The sequence below is a fragment of the Rhinolophus ferrumequinum genome, chromosome 19, assembly GCF_004115265.2.
Source record: "Rhinolophus ferrumequinum isolate MPI-CBG mRhiFer1 chromosome 19, mRhiFer1_v1.p, whole genome shotgun sequence".
Classification (NCBI taxonomy): Eukaryota; Metazoa; Chordata; class Mammalia; order Chiroptera; family Rhinolophidae; genus Rhinolophus; species Rhinolophus ferrumequinum.
In genome coordinates, this window is record NC_046302.1 from 19,128,662 (window position 1) to 19,147,557 (window position 18,896).

The 18,896-nt window shown below is 38.5% G+C and overlaps 1 protein-coding gene across 1 annotated transcript in view; it reads left to right on the forward strand.

Moving 5' to 3' along the window:
* The window catches only part of LAMA3 (laminin subunit alpha 3), a 256,618-nt gene that overhangs the window by 14,333 nt on the left and 223,389 nt on the right, over positions 1-18,896 (forward strand). The window contains 1 exon segment of the mRNA XM_033087622.1: positions 5,058-5,210. Within this exon segment, the coding sequence (XP_032943513.1) occupies positions 5,058-5,210 (153 nt within the window).

An 18,896-nucleotide genomic window follows, 5' to 3' on the forward strand; every position in this document is an offset into this window, starting at 1 on the left:
AACATGCTATGGGGAGACTGCAACCAATGAGTCAATGTGTGGTCCTCAAATGAATTTAGGTGATTGATGAAAGTTCAAAAAGGATGAACAAAAGTGTTAAGGGAATTGGGACAAGGGGAAAATAAAGCAGTGAAAAAGTATAATTATTTCGTAAGGAGATTAAAATAATAACTGATAGGAAATGAGAGGGAAAAGCTTGCTTTGAGGAATGAATCAGGTCAGGGTCAGACTATCTCCCTGAGGACAGTATCTGGCTCTTCGCAAGTCAGTATTTGATGGTTGAATGAATGATCAGGGCAGATCTGTTTTCATAAATATAGGCTTTGGAATAAAGCTCTAAACAGGAGGTACTTTGGGTTTGGGGCATTGAGTGGGCTTGCCTACATGTGTCCTGGCCCACCTCATAAGCCTGAGTTTGTTTTAGAGCAGACCACTTACATGCTACTTGTAGGTACCAAGTGACCCCTTATTGCCAGTGAAATGCCAACACAACATGTAGGTAACAAGAGAATTGGGGGAGAAGTAGAAGGAAGAAGAATGTATAGAAATCATGGAAATAATCCATTTTAAAACCTCCAGGAAGAGCTTCGTGTTTTGTTTTGTTTTTTTAAAGGAACCAGTTGGTCCTAAAATTTGAACCTCCAACATTCTACTCCGAAATGCATCACTCTGGAACGAGTTAAAAGAAAAAAACCTCCAGAATTTGGCCTGAATGGACATATTTTTTGAGTAATATGTATCAATTTTGCAGACTTTTTAAAAATTTGTGTTTAAAAAATGTTTGTAAGTAACCTTGAGCCCCTTGTTTTATAGATCTCTCAAATCACTACCCCCAGGGACCCAGCACGCTAAAGATGCCACGAGCCCTGTGTGGGGGCCACAGAGCTAAGCACTCTCCTTTGCTGTGTATTCGCCCTTCATCCCACTACGTGCTGAAGTATAGGTCTGCAGGAAATTTACACAATGCTTGTCTTAATCATTGGTAACCACACCGATGTGCTTTTGTGCCTCTGAGAAGGGAGAATGCTCTGCAAAAGGTCTTTGCAAAGGAGCAATCCCAAGGTGGGATGGGCACACTCCAGAATGTTCTCCACATCAGGGCTCCAGCTGGCGTGGGTTCTGGCACTTGAGACAGTGCCTTCAAGGCACATATCCGTAGGAACCTCTGTGAGTGATGACTAAGAGTAGGGTTTGCAGCAGCATGAAGGTGGTGATATAGAATGGGGCTGTTGATGGATGAGTGTGGTTAAATGCTCATCTTGCCGGGGTTTTTGTGCCTGCCATAGGAGCATGCATCTCAGCTTCTGTCAGACAGGTGCTGAGCCTCTTTCCACACATCTGGTCATTGGCAGGTGTTTGGAAAATCACATAATTGCTATTCCAGTGCGGCCTCACACTCCATCCAAATCTAAGACAGGACTCTTTGATGTAGCTCGCAGAGCAGCCAGGCCAGGATAGAAAGCATTCTGGGCTGTGAGTAACGTTTCCAGACCCACACACAAGTCCTGGTTCCTGCACGTATTGGCTGTGTGGTTTGAGGCACTTCACCTCCATAAGTTTGCACTTCTTTGTCTTTAAGTTTTGAATACTTTAATGTAAATCTCAGTGTTGGAACAATTAAGTAAAGAGGGGTATGCCACTTCTGGGCTCTCACACTCTCCTGCTATCTTGAGCCCAACTTGTTTTTGCTATTATGTGGTATTTGAGTTACATCTCTCCCACTTAGGGGCTGGGTCCAACTCTTGGTATTTTTCTTGTTTGTACCCCAGCATCCAACACAGTGCTCTACACATTGTAGGCGATTTGAAAAAAAATTGAATACATGAATGATGTTCAAACAAGAAAAGAGAAGTTATGTTAAGGAGCAGTGCTATAATCAACTTGTAGTTTCTTAGAACAAGACAGTGCTTATATTGTGAATTCAGTTGCAAACTATTATATATGAGAAGCTTTTAGTTAAGGCGAATCATCAGAAATGTTAGCAACCTTATAGTTTAGTGGTTACCAGAGGGTAAGGGGGGAGGGAGGTGGTAGATGAGGGTAAATGGGGTCAAATATATGGTGATGGAAAGAAAACTGACTCTGGGTGGGGAACACACAATGTGATATATAGATGATGTATTACAGAATTGTACACCTGAAATCTATGTAACTTGACTAACAATTGTCACCCCAATAAACTTTAATTAAAAAAGAAAGGAAGGAAGAAAGAAAAAAACAAAAACAGAAATGTTAGCAACCAGGAGAGACTACTTTTTCCCATCCTTCTGAAAAAGTGTAGGTCACTCTGTGGGCCTCTGGGCAAACACTGGCTTATCCTCTGGGGCCTTCCAACCTTGAACTTAATTCTGTTTAGTTGGTTATTTGAAGAGTCCTGTCCCCTTTCTTTCTAGCCCCTTCTATTACATTTGCTGTTTCTATATGACGAGGCTAATATTAGCCTTGACACAATTCAGAATACGAGTTCCTCGTTCTGTTTATTTTTCAGTCTTCTCATCTCTGTCTGGAATAGTGTCTGATATACAGTAGATGATCAGAATAAGGTTTGTTGCGTGGATGAATAATTGAACACAAGAAGAGCCTCCTTGTTCTCTCTCAGTCCCCCTCATCTCTGGCTTCTATCAGTTTTTGTTCCACTTTTATTTATTTAGGTTATTTTTTAAAATATTGGACCTCAGGTACAGAGTTGGATTATAGGTTATTCACAACCCTCAGTTATGACATGCTTTCATCATTGGTCCTTACGTGGTCTGATTTAATATATATGTGGATGGATGGATTTAAAATAGTATAACAAGCATTCATAAACTTGTTACCAAAAACAGGGCCTTGACAATAACTTGTATCTAACCATATGGTTTCCCTATCTCTTATCTCTCTGTTTCCCATATCTGGGGTGACCATCATCTTGAATTTTTTATTAATTTTCCCTTTGCTTTCCTTTCAATATAGTTTTTATTATATCTATATGTATTCCAAAAATGTGCTTTTTATTTTGGTTGCTCTTCACTTTATAAAAAGTATATCATGCTTTAAAAACAAAACTAATGTTATATTGCTAAGACTCATCCATATTGTTTCATGTTGTTGTAAATATTCATTTATTCATTATTGTTCATATATTCATTCCTTGTGTGACTATACCACTGTTGACTCATTCTCACTCCTGTGGCTGGAAAATTAGGTTATTCCCAGGATTTTGCTCTCGTGAACAGTGCTGCTATGAATGTTGTTGAACATGATCTCATCAAATTTGTGCTAGTTTCTTTTTGGGTTACGAGCCTGAGAGTAGAATTTCTGGGTCATAGGAAATGTGAATTTTTTGACTTCAGGAGGTAATGTCAAAAGAGTTTCCAAAGTCTTTGTACCAATTCATATATATTCCTACCACATCCTTTCTAGTACTTGTTATCCTCAAACTTTAAACTTGGTCCTATTGAATGGGTATAAAACAGTAGAGCACTGTAGTCTGATGATCACTAACGATGGTGATTGTGAACCTTTCTTCAAATGTTTATTGACATGTGTTTTCTCTTCTGTAAAATGCCTATTCCTACTTTTGCCCGTTGTTCTATTCAACTGTTTATACTTCCCTTATTGATTTGTGGGAGTTTGGGATATATTTCTGATGAGAATTCTTTGTTGATTTTATGTTCTTTGTTTAGCTACTGTTGTGTAACAAACAGTTACTCTTGTGTAACAAACCACCCCAAAACTTAGTGATTTCAACCAATGACAAATTATTTTTTCCTCACAATTTTGTGGATTGACTGGCCTGGCTGGTGGTTCTTCTGCAATCCAAAAAATATTAGTTGGAAAATTACAGAAATAAACAGTTTTTAAGGTTTAAATTGCACGCCATTCTGAGTAGAATGATGAAAGGTCATGCCATACCCCTCTATCCAGCCTGGGACGTGAAGCACCTCTTTGTCCAGCATCTTCATGCTGTAGACTCTCACTGCCACTTAGTAGCCACCATCTTGATTATCAGATAGATTGTCAAGGTATCACAGTGCTTGTATTCAAGTAACCCTTATTTTACTTAACAGTAGCCCTAAAGTGCAAGAGTAGTGATGTTAGCATTTCAGATATTCAAAGAGAAGTGTAAAATGCTTCCTTTAAGTGAAAAGGTAAAAGTTCTTGACTTAGTAAAGAAAGAAAAAAATCGTATGCTGAGATTACTAAAATCTATAGTAAGAACGAATCTTCTATCTATGAAATTGTGAAGAAGGAAAAAGAAATTTGTGCTAGCTTTGTTATGGCCACAGTGCATGATGCGTGCTTAGTTAAGAGGAAAGGTAGTAAATTTGTGGGTGGAAGACGTGAACAGAAAGCGTGTTCTGATTGATACCAATGTGTTGTTCCAGAAAATGTTGAGTTTATATGGAGACTTCAGGAAGGAATCCTCTGAAATGAATGACCACACTCACATAACTTTTCTTACAGTATATGGTTATAATTGTTCTATTTTATTATTAGTTGTTGTTAGTCTCTTACTGTGCCTAATTTATAAATTAAATTTTATCATAGGTATGTATAGGAGAAAACAGTGTATATAGGGTTTGTTACTATAGGCAGTTTCAGGCATCCACTAGGGGTCTTGGAACTTAGCCCATGCAGGTAAGGGGGACTACTGTGCTTTAAACCTCCACTGGAACTGTGGGCAAGGATCTTCTTTGCATCCCAGTGCCTCACACAGAACTTGCACAAAGTAGGAGACAAAGAGTAAAAAGGATTTGCTGAAGGAAAACATCTTTGCATTCTAAATACAACACGCTCTTCTTCAAGTGTCATATGGGACAAGGAAAACACAGCTCTAATAGATGGAAGCTAAATAGAATCTATATCTGACAAACACAATAAGCATAAACAGGTGATATGGTTTTAGATTAAATGAAAAAGAGAAAGGCTTACTACTATCGTTAGAATGCTTATGATTAACTTCAGCAGCTGACATCTCTAAGCTGCATGTGGCTGCCTTTGTTTTGATTATCTTTTTTACTAAATCGACAAGACAAAATTACTTGAAAATAAAAAAGAACTTTTTTTTCCCCCAGGGGCAGTTCTGTGACTACTGCAATTCTGAGGACCCCAGGAAAGCACATCCAGTCACCAATGCAATTGATGGATCGGAACGTTGGTGGCAAAGCCCTCCTCTCTCCTCAGGCATACAATACAACAAAGTCAACGTCACCTTGGATCTAGGGCAGGTAAGTTATGCTTTCAAATGCAGTGGGGAAAATTTGTTTGGATCATTGTTTCTGTGGTGATTTCTGATATAATAATAATAATAATGTTAAAAAACCAACTTCAGTTTTAATGCACGAGTCATTGTGAAGCCTGTTACATTAATATTTACACTCCCCAACACCCAGCATGGTGCCAATCACGATACAGACACCCATACTGTCTATTGAGTTAAAACATAGTTGCAAATAGTTTCATTGGCAAAGATATTTTTATTGATGAGCTCTATTCATCTTGCAAAATTGATCCTCTGTACCCAATAAGCACTAACTTCCCATTTCCCCTCCCCCCAGCCCCTGGAAACCACCATTCTACTTTCTGTCTCTATGAATTTGACGACTCTAGGTACCTCATATAAGTGGAATCATACCGTATTTGTCTCTTTGTGACTGGCTTATTTCACTTAGCGTGTCTTCAAGGTTCATCCATGTTGTAGCACGTGTCAGAATTTCCTTCCTTTTTAAGACTGAATAGTATTCCATTGTATGTATAGAGCCCATTTTGTTTATCCATTCATCTGTCATTGGACATTTGCATCGTTTCCATCTTTTGGTGATTGTGATTAATGCTGCTATGAATGTGGGTGTGGCAAAGATACTTTTATAGCAGTCTCTTTCCTGGAACTCCTGACGCTGTGAACACTGACTGCCATAGTTTTTTACTTTGTTTGGCCAGCTGGTCCACAACGGAAGCTGACTTCCAGCCTGTCCTCCTGTGGTCGGCTAAGATGGCCCCCAGGATGCCTGTCCCCAGTGTAATCCTCTCCTTTGAGTGTGGGCAGCACTGTGAATCTGATGTATGTCATGCCTGTGATTAGTTGGCATTATATGACAAAGATGAATGGATTTTACAGACGTGCTTATATTCCCTAGTCAATTGATGAAAAGGGAGTTTATTCTGGTGGACCTTTCCTAATTAGGGGAACTCTTAAAAGGGGCTGGCCCTACCAGAAGGGAGAGATTTGAAGCATAAAAAAGTTTCCTGCTAACCTTGAAGGAGAAAACTGCCACATTGTAAACTGCCTGTGGAGATGGACACATGTCAAGGACCTAAGAGTGGGTTCTAGAAGCTGAGAGTGGCTCCAGCCAACAGCCAGCAAAAAAGTAGGGACCTCAGTCCTATAACCAACATGTGGGAAGTTGGAAGCAGGTCTTTCCAGTCATCCAGCAGACACCTTGATTGCAGCCTTGACCCTGAGCAGAAAACCAGGTCACGCCATGCCCGTCTCCTGACCTCCAGAACTGCAAGATGATAAATGGGTGTGGTTTTAAGGTACTAGGTTTGTGGCAATTTGTCAAGCAGCAAGAGAAAACTGATGTATCGTTTTATTTCCTTTTTCAGACCAGGGAGTGCCTCTCGTCCATTCTACCCTATTCCTTAAAGAAATATTTATTGAGGGCCTTCTATGTGCCAGGCACTGTTCTAGGCATTTGGGATACATGAGGGAGCAAAAGAGATGAAGAGTTCTCCCTTCATGGCATACATACCATGTTTCCCCGAAAATAAGACCTAACTGGCAAATAACCCCAGCATGATTTTTCAGGATGACATCCCCTGAACATAAGCCCTAATGCATCTTTTGGAGCAAAAATTAATATAAGACCCGGTCTTATTTTCGGGGAAACACAGTATTCCAGTATGGAGACAACCAACAAAATTATGCATATTAAATAAGTAAATATGATGTGTTACAAGCTGACAAGAACTATGGAAAAATGAAAAGGTGGATCATGGTAAGAAGATCATGAGTGCCAGAGACAAAGATGGTTTGCAATTTTAATTAGGAAAGTCCGGTGAGGGATTATTGAGGAAAGACTTGAAGCAAGTGAAGGAGTTAGTCATATAATCTGTCACCCAGACAGAGGGAACAGCCCTGAAAAGTCCCTAAGATGGAAACTTGTCTGGAAAGTACAAGGAGCAGCATGGAGGCCAGAGTGGCTGGAGCAGAGTAAGGGAGTGGAAAGAGGTAGGAGAAGAGGTCAGAGAGATAATAGGCAAGGCCAGATCACGTAGGGCCCCATAGGCCATGGTAAGGACTTTGGCTTTTAAGTGAAATGAGAGCCATTACAGAATTTCAAGCAGAGGAATGATATGACCTGATTTATATTTAAAAAGGATTTCCCTGGCTGTTTTATTGAGGATTATAGGGGAGCAAGTGTAGAAGCTAGTTAGGAGACTGTCACCATATTCTACTGGTGGAGGTGGGTGATTGGATTCCAGGTATACTTTGAAGAGAGAGCTGCCACGATTTCCTAATGATTGGAATGTGGAGTGAGAATATAGAGGATTCAGGGATGATTCCCAAGACTTTTGGTATAAGCAAGTGGAACTGCTGTTTACAGAGATGTTGGAGACTATGGGGAGAGCAGGCTTGGGGGAGACTGGGAGTTATTTTGGACATGCTAAGATGGAAATACTGTTTGGACATCCAAGTGGAGGTATGGACTATAGTAAAATAAGACCTGGTCTTACTGTAAAATAAGACCAGGTCTTATTTTACTGTAAGAGCGGGTATAATGTAATGTAATATAATATAATATAATATAATATAATATAATATAATATAATATAATATAATGTAATACCGGGTCTTATATTAATTTTTGCTCCAAAAGATGCATTAGAGCTGATTGTCTGGCTAGGTCTTATTTTTGGGGAAACATGGTATGAGTATGAAAAGCTGTCTGGGCCGGAGAAACACATTTGGTGTGGATTTCTTTAGGATTTATCCTATTTAGAATTTCCCAGCTTCTTGAATCTGTAGGTTTATATCTTTCACCAACTTTGGAAAGTTTACTACCTTCCTTCTTTCCTTCCTTCCTTCCTTCCTTCCTTCCTTCCTTCCTTCCTTCCTTCCTTCCTTCCTTCCTTCCTTCCTTTTCCAGCTTTATTGAAGTATAATTGATAATTAAAATTGCATATATTTAAAGTGCACAATGTGATGATTTGATATACAGATACTTTGTGAAACGATTACCACAATGGTTAATAAACATATTCATCACCTCACATAGTTACCTTCTTTTGAGTGTGTGGTGAGGACACTTACGATCTACTCTCTTAGTAAATTTCAAGTATACAATACAGTATTACAGTATTATGAACTGTCCATTAGATCTTATAACTGAAGGCTCATACGCTTTGACCAGCATCTCCCCATTTCCCTACTCCCCAGCTTCTGGTAACCACTATTCTACTGTCTGTCTCTGTAAGTTCAACATTTTTTTTTTTTTTAGAGTCCACATATAGATGAAATCATACAGTATTTGCCTTTCTCTGTCTGGCTTATTTCGCTTAGCATAATGTCCTCTATGTTCCTCCATGTTGTAAATGGCAGGATTTCAATCATTTCTTTAAATACGTTTTCAGCCCCTCTCGCTTCACTCCTTTTGGGATTTTGATGGTTCAATATTAGATCTTTTATTATTGTTCCACAGGTCCCTGAGGCTCCATTCATTTATTTATTTTTCCCAGTTGATTTTCCTGTATGTTTCAGATTAGGTAATTTTATTGTTCTATTTTCAAATTCACTGATTCTTTTCTTTTTTTTATATTTGTTCTGCTAGCTAGTCCCTCTCATGAGGTTTTAATTTTAGTTATTATAGTTTTCAATTCTATATTTTCCTCTTAGTTCTTTTTTATTTCTTTTATTTCTTGGCTGAGATTTGTATATTTTCATTTACCTCAGGAGTATTTTTATTTATCATTGAAGTATTTTTATGATTGCTGCTTTAAAGTTTTTGTCAGATAATTCTATCATCTATTTCGTCATCTTTGTACTGGAGTTTGTTGCTTGTATTTTCTCATTCAAGTTGTTATTTTCCCTGTTTTTGAGTATGAAGAGTGATTTTTAGTTGTATCCTGGACATTTTGGATGTTATATCAGTAGACTCTGGATTCTATTGAAATCTGTCTTAGTAGACAGTCACACTGTGTAGGTGCTGGCTTACTTTTGTGGGCTGTGGTTCCAAGTACAGTTTGGTTTTCAGAGCTGGTACACACTATTTTAGTCTTTATTAAATTTACTGTGGTGACATTGGTTAGTAAAATTACGCAGGTTTCAAGTGTACATTCCGATAATACATCATCTGTATGTTGCATTGTGTGTTCACCACCCAGAGTCAATTCTCCTTCCATCACCATATATTTGACCTCCTTTACCTGGTTCTACTAACTCCCTTACTCTCTGGTAACCACTAAACTGTTTACTGTGTTTGTGATTTTTTGTTTGTTTGTCTTGTTTGCTTTCAATTTTATATGCCACATATGAGTGAAGTCATATGGTTCTTGACTTTTTCTGTCTGACTTATTTTGCTTAGCATGATAATCTCAAGATTCATCCATGTTGTCACAAATGGCAGTATTTCATCTTTTCTTATGGCCAAGTGATATTTCATTGTATGTATGTACCACACATCTTCTTTATCCAACCATCTATTGAAGGGCAGTTTGGTTGTTTCTATGTCTTGGCTACCGTGAATAATGCTGCAATGAACATAGGGGTACATATATCTTTACAGATAAGTGTTTTTGGGGTAGATACCCAGAAGAGGGATTGCTGGGTCATATGGTGATTCTATTACTAAGTTTTGGAGGAACTTCTGTACTCTTTTCCATAGTGGCTCTACCAATTTACGTTCCCACTAGTAGTGTATGAGGGTTCCTTTTTCTCCACAACCTCTCCAACAATTGTTATTACTTGTCATGTTGATAATAGCCATTTTAACAGGTGTGAGGTGGTATCTCATTGTGGTTTTGATTTGCATTTCCCTAATAGCTAGTGAAGTTGAGCATCTTTCATATATCTGTTGGCCATTTGTATGTCTTCTTGGGAGAAGTGTCCGTTCAGATTCTCTGACCAGTTTTTAATTAGATCGTTTGTTTTTTGTTGTTGTTGAGTTGTATGAGTTCTTTATATGTTTCGGATATTAACCCCTTATCAGAGTGTTGTTTGCAAATATCTTCTCCCATTCAGCTGGTTGGCTCTTTGTTTTGTTGATGGTTTCTTTTGCTGTGCAGAAGCTTTTTAGTTTGATATAGTCCAATTTATTTATTTTTGCTTTTATTTCCCTTGCCTTTGAAGTCAAATTCATAAAATCCTCTCTGAACCTAAGGTCCATAAGTTTAGTACCGATGCTTTCTTTTATGCAATTTATTGTTTCAGGTCTTATGTTTAGGTCTTTGATCCATTTTGAGTTAATTTTGGGACATGGTGACAGATAGCAAGCTAGCTTCATTCTTTTGCCTGTGACTTTCCAATTTTTCCAGCACCATTTATTGAAGAGGCTTTCTTTTCTTCATTGTATGTTTTTGGCTCCTTTGTCAAAAATTATCTGCCCATCTATATGTGGGTTTATTTCTGGGTTCTCAATTCTATTCCATTGGTCTGTGTGTTTGTTTTTCTGCCAATACCATGTTGTTTTGATCATTATCCACTTTGTAGTATAAATTGAAATCAGGGATTGTGATACCTCCCGAATTGTTCTTTTTTCTTAGGATTTCTTTGGCTATTCAGAGTCTTTTGTAATTCCATACAAATCTGATGATTTTTTTTGTTCTATTTCCTTAAAAAATGCTATTGGTATTTTGATGGGGAATGCATTAAATCTCTATATTGCTTTGGGTAATATGGCCATTTTAATATGTTGATTCTTTTAATCCATGAACATGGAATATCTTTCCATTTCTTTGTGTCGTCTTCAATTTCCTTTAATGATGTCTTATAGTTTTCACTGTATAGGTGCTGCACATCCTTTGTTCATTTTATTCCAAGGTATTTTATTCTTTTTGTTGCATTTGCAAAGGGAAATGTTTTTTTTTTTCCATTTCTTTTTCTGAAATTTCATTGTTAGTATATAGGAACACAATTGATTTTTGTACATTGATTTTGTATCCTGCAACTTTACTCTATTTGTTTATTGTTACTAATAATTTTTTGGTGGAGTCTTTAGGGTTTTCTATATAAAGAATCATGTCATCTGCAAAAAGCGACAATTTAGCTTCTTCATTCCCAATTTGGATGCCTTTTATTTCTTTCTCTTTCCTGATTGCTCTGGCTCGGACTTCCAATACTATGTTGGTGGTGATGGGAATATCCCTGTCTTGCTCCTGATCTTAGAGGAAAAGCTTTGCATCTGAGATAATTCAGCTTACCTCCACCATTAAGTATAATATTAACTGAGGGTTTGTTGATATGGCTTTTATTATGTTGAGGTACTTCTCTTCTATACCTGTTTTATTAAGTGTTTTAATCATAAATGGATGTTGTATCTTGTCAAATGCTTTTTCGGCAGCTATTGATAAGATCGTATGATTTTTATCCTTTATATTTTGTTTATGTGGTGTATTACATTGATTGAATTGCATATGTTCAACCATCCTTGTGCTCCTGGAATGAACACCACTTAATCATGATGTATAATCTTTTTAATGTACTGTTGTAAAAAGGAATGAATGTTTGATGAATGGTACAACATAGATGAACCTTGAAAGTATTATGTTATGTGAAAGAAGCCAGTCAGAAAGGCCATGCATTACATGATTCCATGTATAGGAAATGTCCAGAAACCAAATCTATAGAGACAAAACAGTAGCTTAATGGTTTCCTAGGGCTGGGGGTTTTGGAGGGAATTGAGGAAACCAGCAGGTATGGTTTCTTTTAGGGGAGAGAGATGAAAAATGATTGTGACTGATTGGATAATTCTGTGAATATGCTAAAAACCTTTGGACTGTACATTTTAGATGGGGGAATTATATAGTATGTGAAGTATATCTCAATAGACTATAAAAATAGAATTCATGGACAGAGAGTGTTTCAAAGGGTCAAAAAGGACGGAAAGAATAACTGTCAAATGTTATGTTAAATAACATAAAACTGATAATGACTGGTAATTCACCATTGGACTTGTCAGTGTGGAGGTCACCAGTGACTTTGATGAGACAGGATTGAAAACCTGACTGTAGGGAGATTAAAAGAGAATGTGAGAGGAATTGAAATTTCTAGTACTGAAATCTAATTTGAAGAGTTTTGCTGCCGTGGGGAGAAAAGAAATGGGGGAAAAGATGTTGAAAAGTCAGGTAAAGAGAAGATTGATTAATTCATGATGGGAGAGAGAGCAACAAGCTTGTGTAGAGATGGTAATACTAGGAACAGGAGAAAGAAGACCGCCGCTGTTATGTGAGTCTGCTAGGTGCTGTCAGTACTAACACTAGAACTAATAATAGCACTAATACTAATGTTTATGCTAATCTTTCTGCTGGCTACAGCTGTGCATAGAGTATAGTATATAAATAGTATATAATGTAGTATATAAATATAGTATATAATACTATATAATACTATAGTGTATATAATATATGATATATATTATATATCGTATATATAAGTATATATAGTATATATAAGTATATATAGTATATATAATACTATAGTATATAATACTATATAGTATATAAATAGTATATATATAGTATATAAAAAATACTGCTTGAAAGCAATAAAAAGGGGAAATGCATCCCTCCTCCCACTCCCTCCTCCCAGCCTCGACTGAATAATTCTGAGATTTCTTTGAATGAATGTGTTATCTGCATTTTGGTCTCGGAAAGTTTGGTAAAAGAAGGGGTCTCCACCTTTTCAGCCTATATGTTCTGTTAAATTAGGCCTCTCCTGGGAATATTTTCATTGTTAATTTGCATCTGAGATAATTCAGGGAGATCCTTCATGGTTTGGAAGACTCTATACACCCAATTTCAACTATAATTAGGCTTATCCCTCTAATAGCTCACCTCTAGCTTTAATTTGGTAGAGATTTGGCCCATAATGACCAGGATTTACCCATTTATACCATTTATTTAACTGAGGATTTCTATAGTTAGCTGGGAATTTTAAACCATCAAAATGATGTATATTGAACCTCCCAATGCGTGCTGGTGCTGGACTTTCTCTTTATTCCTTAAAGCTACTTTTAAGAAACCTGCTTTTTAAAAGCACCCTTTTGACGTACTTAAAAATTCCTAATTGAGACAGTTGAATTAAAAACTACCAATGAAGGAACAATTTAATAATTTGCTGGTTGGTGACAGACAGTAGCCACGGTGAACATCTTCATGAAGACGCTGTGTACACCTCCCTCCCACTGGCTCAAGAGGCTGTTCTGTGAGGTAGTTGACAGTCTGGGTCTTGGCGTCAGCCCACTTGGCTTGTGCCTCAGTTCACTGCTTGCTCACTGTGTGACCCTAACAACAGTCTTAACTGCTCTCTGCTGCTGTTTTTTTCATTTTCAAAGTGGGATGATAGTAGAGCTGACCTCATAGGATTGCTGTGAGGTTTAAAGGAGTTCACTGCTTTGTTTTTAAACCTCTTTTGGCCATTGGTTTTTAAATTAATTTTTATTAAATAAAATGAAGTGAACTTTAATAAATGCTCATTATTAAAACAAACTCATAATTTTCTGCTCCCCTAGAAAACACACGTAAACAATACTGTAGAAAATACTCTAGGAACAGGCAAAGCAGTATAAATTATATCAAACTGAAATGTTTCTTTCTTCTTTGTGTTGAAGCAGCATGTGCTTTCACAAGCACGTTTTGTCTTATAAGATTCATATTTTACGCCCTATTGGTGGGACCCGTTTTTTCTTTTCTTTCCCTTTTTTTTTCCTTTTTTTTTCTGGAATTAACGGACGTATTACTAAGAGGTTAGATTTCATAACTGAATAGTGACCAAAAGACCTTATAGGGAAGTGATAATTTTGATGCATTGTTGGGAAATAAAATATAGGCCATTAACGTGTTATTAACAAATCACTTTTTTCCAGCTATTGAGAACTGAAATTCAATTTTGATGTGCTGTAGTCAATTTGACAGCTGCCATGACATGTTGTCCTGAGGGGTTCATTTTTCTCTGTCTCCTTTTGGACTAGTTGGTGGTTTTCATTGTTATTTTTCTTGGTCAACACAGTTTGACAAATTAAAAACAATACCTTCAGGACTTGATCTTGAAGGGTAGCTTTCCCCCTTACAAGATGGCAAATGTAGGAAGATTTGTGATTCACTAAAGGCTGTAGCATTTTTCAAAGCTTTTCAAGTAAATTTGATTATACTTTATTCATCTGTTTCAGACTATAGAATAAGGACACGATGTCTTACAGGAAACTTGCATCTCGTCTGACCAAATATAATGAGTTCATTTTGACATTTAAAGCAAAATATGAATATCTAGTTTTTAATGGAGAATTTTTGGAACATAGGGGTATTTGTTTCTTCCTGGACTTCCAGTGGGGTGTGACCTCCAGAGGTCTCCCACTGTGAGAGAGGAAGATGTAACAGTGGGCTCTAGATACACTCCTGGATTTCTTTCAGAATCCGAGCAGATCTTACTGTGTAGACTCCTTGTATTCACCTCTGCTTTTCCTCCTCCCGGGTGAGGTATAAGGAAAAACACATGGAGGTGGGGGTGGCAGGGGTTCTCATGGTCCCCTGAAGTCAAGGTGGCTAGGAGATTGGGAGGGGCTGGCTCTCAGGTGGGAAGGAAGAGACGAACCAGCACAGGGCATGACAGGACCCACTGCAGAGCAAGCCTGATTTATGGGTTCCAGGGAACAGCAGGAACATCATCTTGAGAAGAATTTTAAGGCGTTTATGCAACTCATCATACTCCAAGAACTGTTTTAACGTATTAGTAGTAAAATAAACAAAGACAAAACCAACAATCCCCTAGAAAAAACTCATAAGGAGTGAGTGTTGGCCTCAGAAGTGGGAAGTGTGAAGAGAAAAGGTGACATTGCACCCTGCTCTGAAGAATTGCTGGGGGAAAGGTCCTGGCTGGAGCAGAAGAGAGCAGATGAGACCATGCTTTGGGCCTCGTTAGAGGCAAGGGCTGTGATGCCACGGCCTGCCTATAGCCCCCTGGCCCCTCTCTGAGTAGGCAGCCCAGATGAACAGTTTCTGTGGCCATTTGCATGTCCCACCTTGAAAGCCTACACCTGACTCTCTACTTCCTGCCTGAATGGTCTTTTTTAGGGCTGCGGGCAGCATTCTTATCCTGTGTATAGAGTGATTGGGAGTTGCAATTTTGAATGCCTCAGGTGCAGCCCTCCAACCCTCAATCCAGAAGGGATAGGAGTTGGTGGAAAAATCCCCCCAGTTCCCTGCCTCTCCATGGGACAGTTCTGAAGTGCATTCTTCATAATTCTTTACTGTCTCCACTGAAATTGAGCTCCACTTGGCCCTGGTAGGAATCCGCTCCTTAACACATCAGTCGTTGGCTTCTCTCCATCCTCTGTTTCCCTCTCTCCTAATTTATGCTTCTTGAGATCAACTCCCAGATATACTACCTGTCCTCAAGTCTTTGTCTCAGAGTTGGCCTTAGACAGGACGCAAACTAACACAGGGAAGAAAGGGGGCCTTGACTGAGACCCTGAAAACCCCCATATATTCACACAAGCAAACACTATGAAAAAGGTTATTTAAAACGCAGTAAGTAGAAAATTCAGAAAGTGTTTTTTGAACTCTCAGATTAAGACTAACAAAGAAAAGAGCATTATAACCTTTACAGAAAAAGTAGGTCACAGAGAAATTTCCCGTGACTCCATTTTTTCATGAACTCAGCACAGATTATGAGCTCCCCAAGGGCCAGATGCGAAAATGAGATCCAACCATCTGAGACTGAATTTAGTACGCAGATGCCTTCTGGGATTTTTTTTTTTTTCCAATCTTGTTCTTTTCAACTTTTATGAGACTTTGTTGGATGAATCCAAAACATTCTTTGTAGCTCTTGTTAGTTCTGATTCAGGCTGGTGGAAGGCCTAAACTAATTTCTGATTCTTCCTGGGTTTCTGGGTTTTGGAGATTAAGTGGTTTCTAGGGACGCCTGGCAGGTGAGGTCACTAGGAATCTGACTCCGTTGGGTTCCTGGGTGGATACAGTTTAATCCCGAAAGTGGATGACTCGGATTTGACCCAATCTCATAGGCTCCTCAGGCATTGTCTAGATGACGAGCTTTAGGATACCAGGGACTATGTCTTCTTTTGTTTACTGCATGATGTTCTTCTCCCAACATCTTGCACAGTGTTCAGCACATAGTAGATGCTCAATGAATAGTTGCTGAGTGAATGTAGAATGAACTCAGCATGACTCAAGGTCAGGCTGAATTTCCCCAGGGTGTAGTACTAGTGGAAGCATATTGCTGTGAGACCAAATTTCTCAATAGGAGTGGACCATCCTTGGCTTTATAATTACTTAGATGGTTGGTTCCACTTACGACACTTGAGTCTCTCTATAACATCATTTAAGTATTTTATAGCTATAACACAATTAGAAGATACAGATGTTATTCAGAACAAATTTGTAATTAATAAATATTCTATTAATGAACATATAATGATGAAACTCAAACTTTGAAAGCAGATACTTAATGAGTGGGTACAAAAATAAGGACCAATAAAATCTCCTGGGCTACTGGGGATGCAATTTTATCCTTTATGCTACCATAGTAACCTAAAAGGCCTTTGAAATGCCCTTTAATGAATTTATACATTAGGAAGAATCTGGCAATCTGGCATTTTATTTTTATACATGAAATATTCAAGGAAGTGGGTCCAGAGCAATAGACTGGAATTCCTGAGATGTCAAATTTGTTTAGTTCTGTCAACCCTATTCCAAACAGCATCGATAATATATGTAGCAAATAAATTCCAAGATATTTAAACACTAGTATAGAAAAAATGTCTGAGAAATAGCTTTTTTCAGTGCTGTTGTTTTTCTCTCAATAGATATATTTTCCCACTATCTACCCATTTCTTCAAGTCATAAAATTGAGTCACCATTTACTCCATGTATTATAGATAAATCCTGACAAGTGGTTAAACACAATGCAAGTTTATTTCTCATTCATGTAAACAGTTCACACATAAAAGGTCCTGGTCAGGTAACACCCCTCTACACACACAATCATTCAAAGATTTAGACTTTCCATATTTTGGCTCCACCATCTTCAACACATGGTTCCTTAGGTTGCCCTGAGGGCTGTCTCCATTCCAACCTGAGGGAATGAGAAAATGGAGGATTACATGTGGGAGGTTTTTATGGGCGAGGCTGGAAGTAGTGTAGTCTTATTCTGGAAGTTGGCTAAAACTTAGTCACATGGCCACACCTACCTGCAGAGGAGGCCAAGAAATGTAGTCTAGCTGTTTCCCAAGAGGAGGAAGCAAGCTTTCTAACCAGCGAAGCATTCCCTGCAGGGGGCTCCTCCAGTTTGAAAGCTGATTCTGTGAATCTCTTCCAAGCTCTTTTTCCAGTGACGTCAGCCATGGTGAGAGCATTTACACCACGGAAATTGTCAAATGTTACAAATCAGGGCGTCTTCCTTCCGAGAGCCAGTTTATCAGCATGCCACTTACCGAGTCTCTTCCACATCCCTCCATTTCCCCCTCCCATCCCCCCTCACAATGTAATCAATCATTATATCCTGCTTCTTAATATTTTGGAGGCTGGTTCCTGCTCTCCATTGATACCATGCTACCCTGGTTTGGAAGAGCTGTGATTAGTCCACCAATCTTCTAACTCATTTCACAGCCTCTACTCATAGCTCAGCTTGTTTTTCGGTCAGTCTCGGAGGAACAGAATTACTAATAGTGAGATGAGAAAGATTAGAAACAATTGGGGTTGGTGGTCTTTCAGGGGTCTACTTGTCAATCTTTCGCATTGCTTCCAGAGTGAAACAAAAATTTGAACATCTTGTTCTCCCTGGTTAACATCCTTTAGTGGTTCTCCATTACTTGCAGAATAAACTTGAAGTTTTTTTTTAGCATGGATGGCATCCAAGCTCCAGCACAATCTAGCCCCTGCCTTTTGACCAACCTCTTCTCTACATGCCATTTTCTCCCACAGATTCTATGCTACATCAGTAGGGACCTATTGTTAATTCCCTAAATATTCCATTTTCTGTCTGAGTGCTGTTCGTGGTTCTTGAGAAACCTTCCCACCTTGCCTGGTCTGATACTCAAGGTATCTTGATACCCAAGATAACTTGGGTATTAACTGCTAGAAACCCTCCCTGGCTGCCTGCTCCTTCCCCCTCACTCTGGGCTGTTTCCCTTTACTCTGAGGCATTTGCTACACTGTGTTATGAAGGCTCAGTACACCAGGAGCTCCTTTAGGTCAAGGGATATGCATATAGTATTCTTCTTTGTACTGGGGCTTTAAAGTCCTGGAATGTGCCACATCCTCAGCACCTGTTGAATTAAATGGAAAGAAACATTCCAATACTATTCTTTTCATATTATCCCATTTGATTATATGTCTTGCTGTAACCATGAGCAGCTCTGCTTTATTTTTAAATCCTTAACATTTACATTTGCTAGTTTCTGTATAACCAGCATTACAAGTATATAGCAAACATAAGAAAATGAGTTAAATGTTTCCCTCCAAAACATTCAGTGGACTATAGGCAGACAACATACATTCAAGAAATGGAAGCAGGGATAGAAATTGTACTAGAAAGCAGCCACACGTGTGGAATTTTCTCCTAAACTCTCTACAGATAGAGTTAATATGATAAAGTGATACACGGAAGTCGTCATGACCTCCTTGGTGACTCTCACCAGGTAACTCTGGGTCACACTATGACTGGCATTTGGATATGTCCCAGG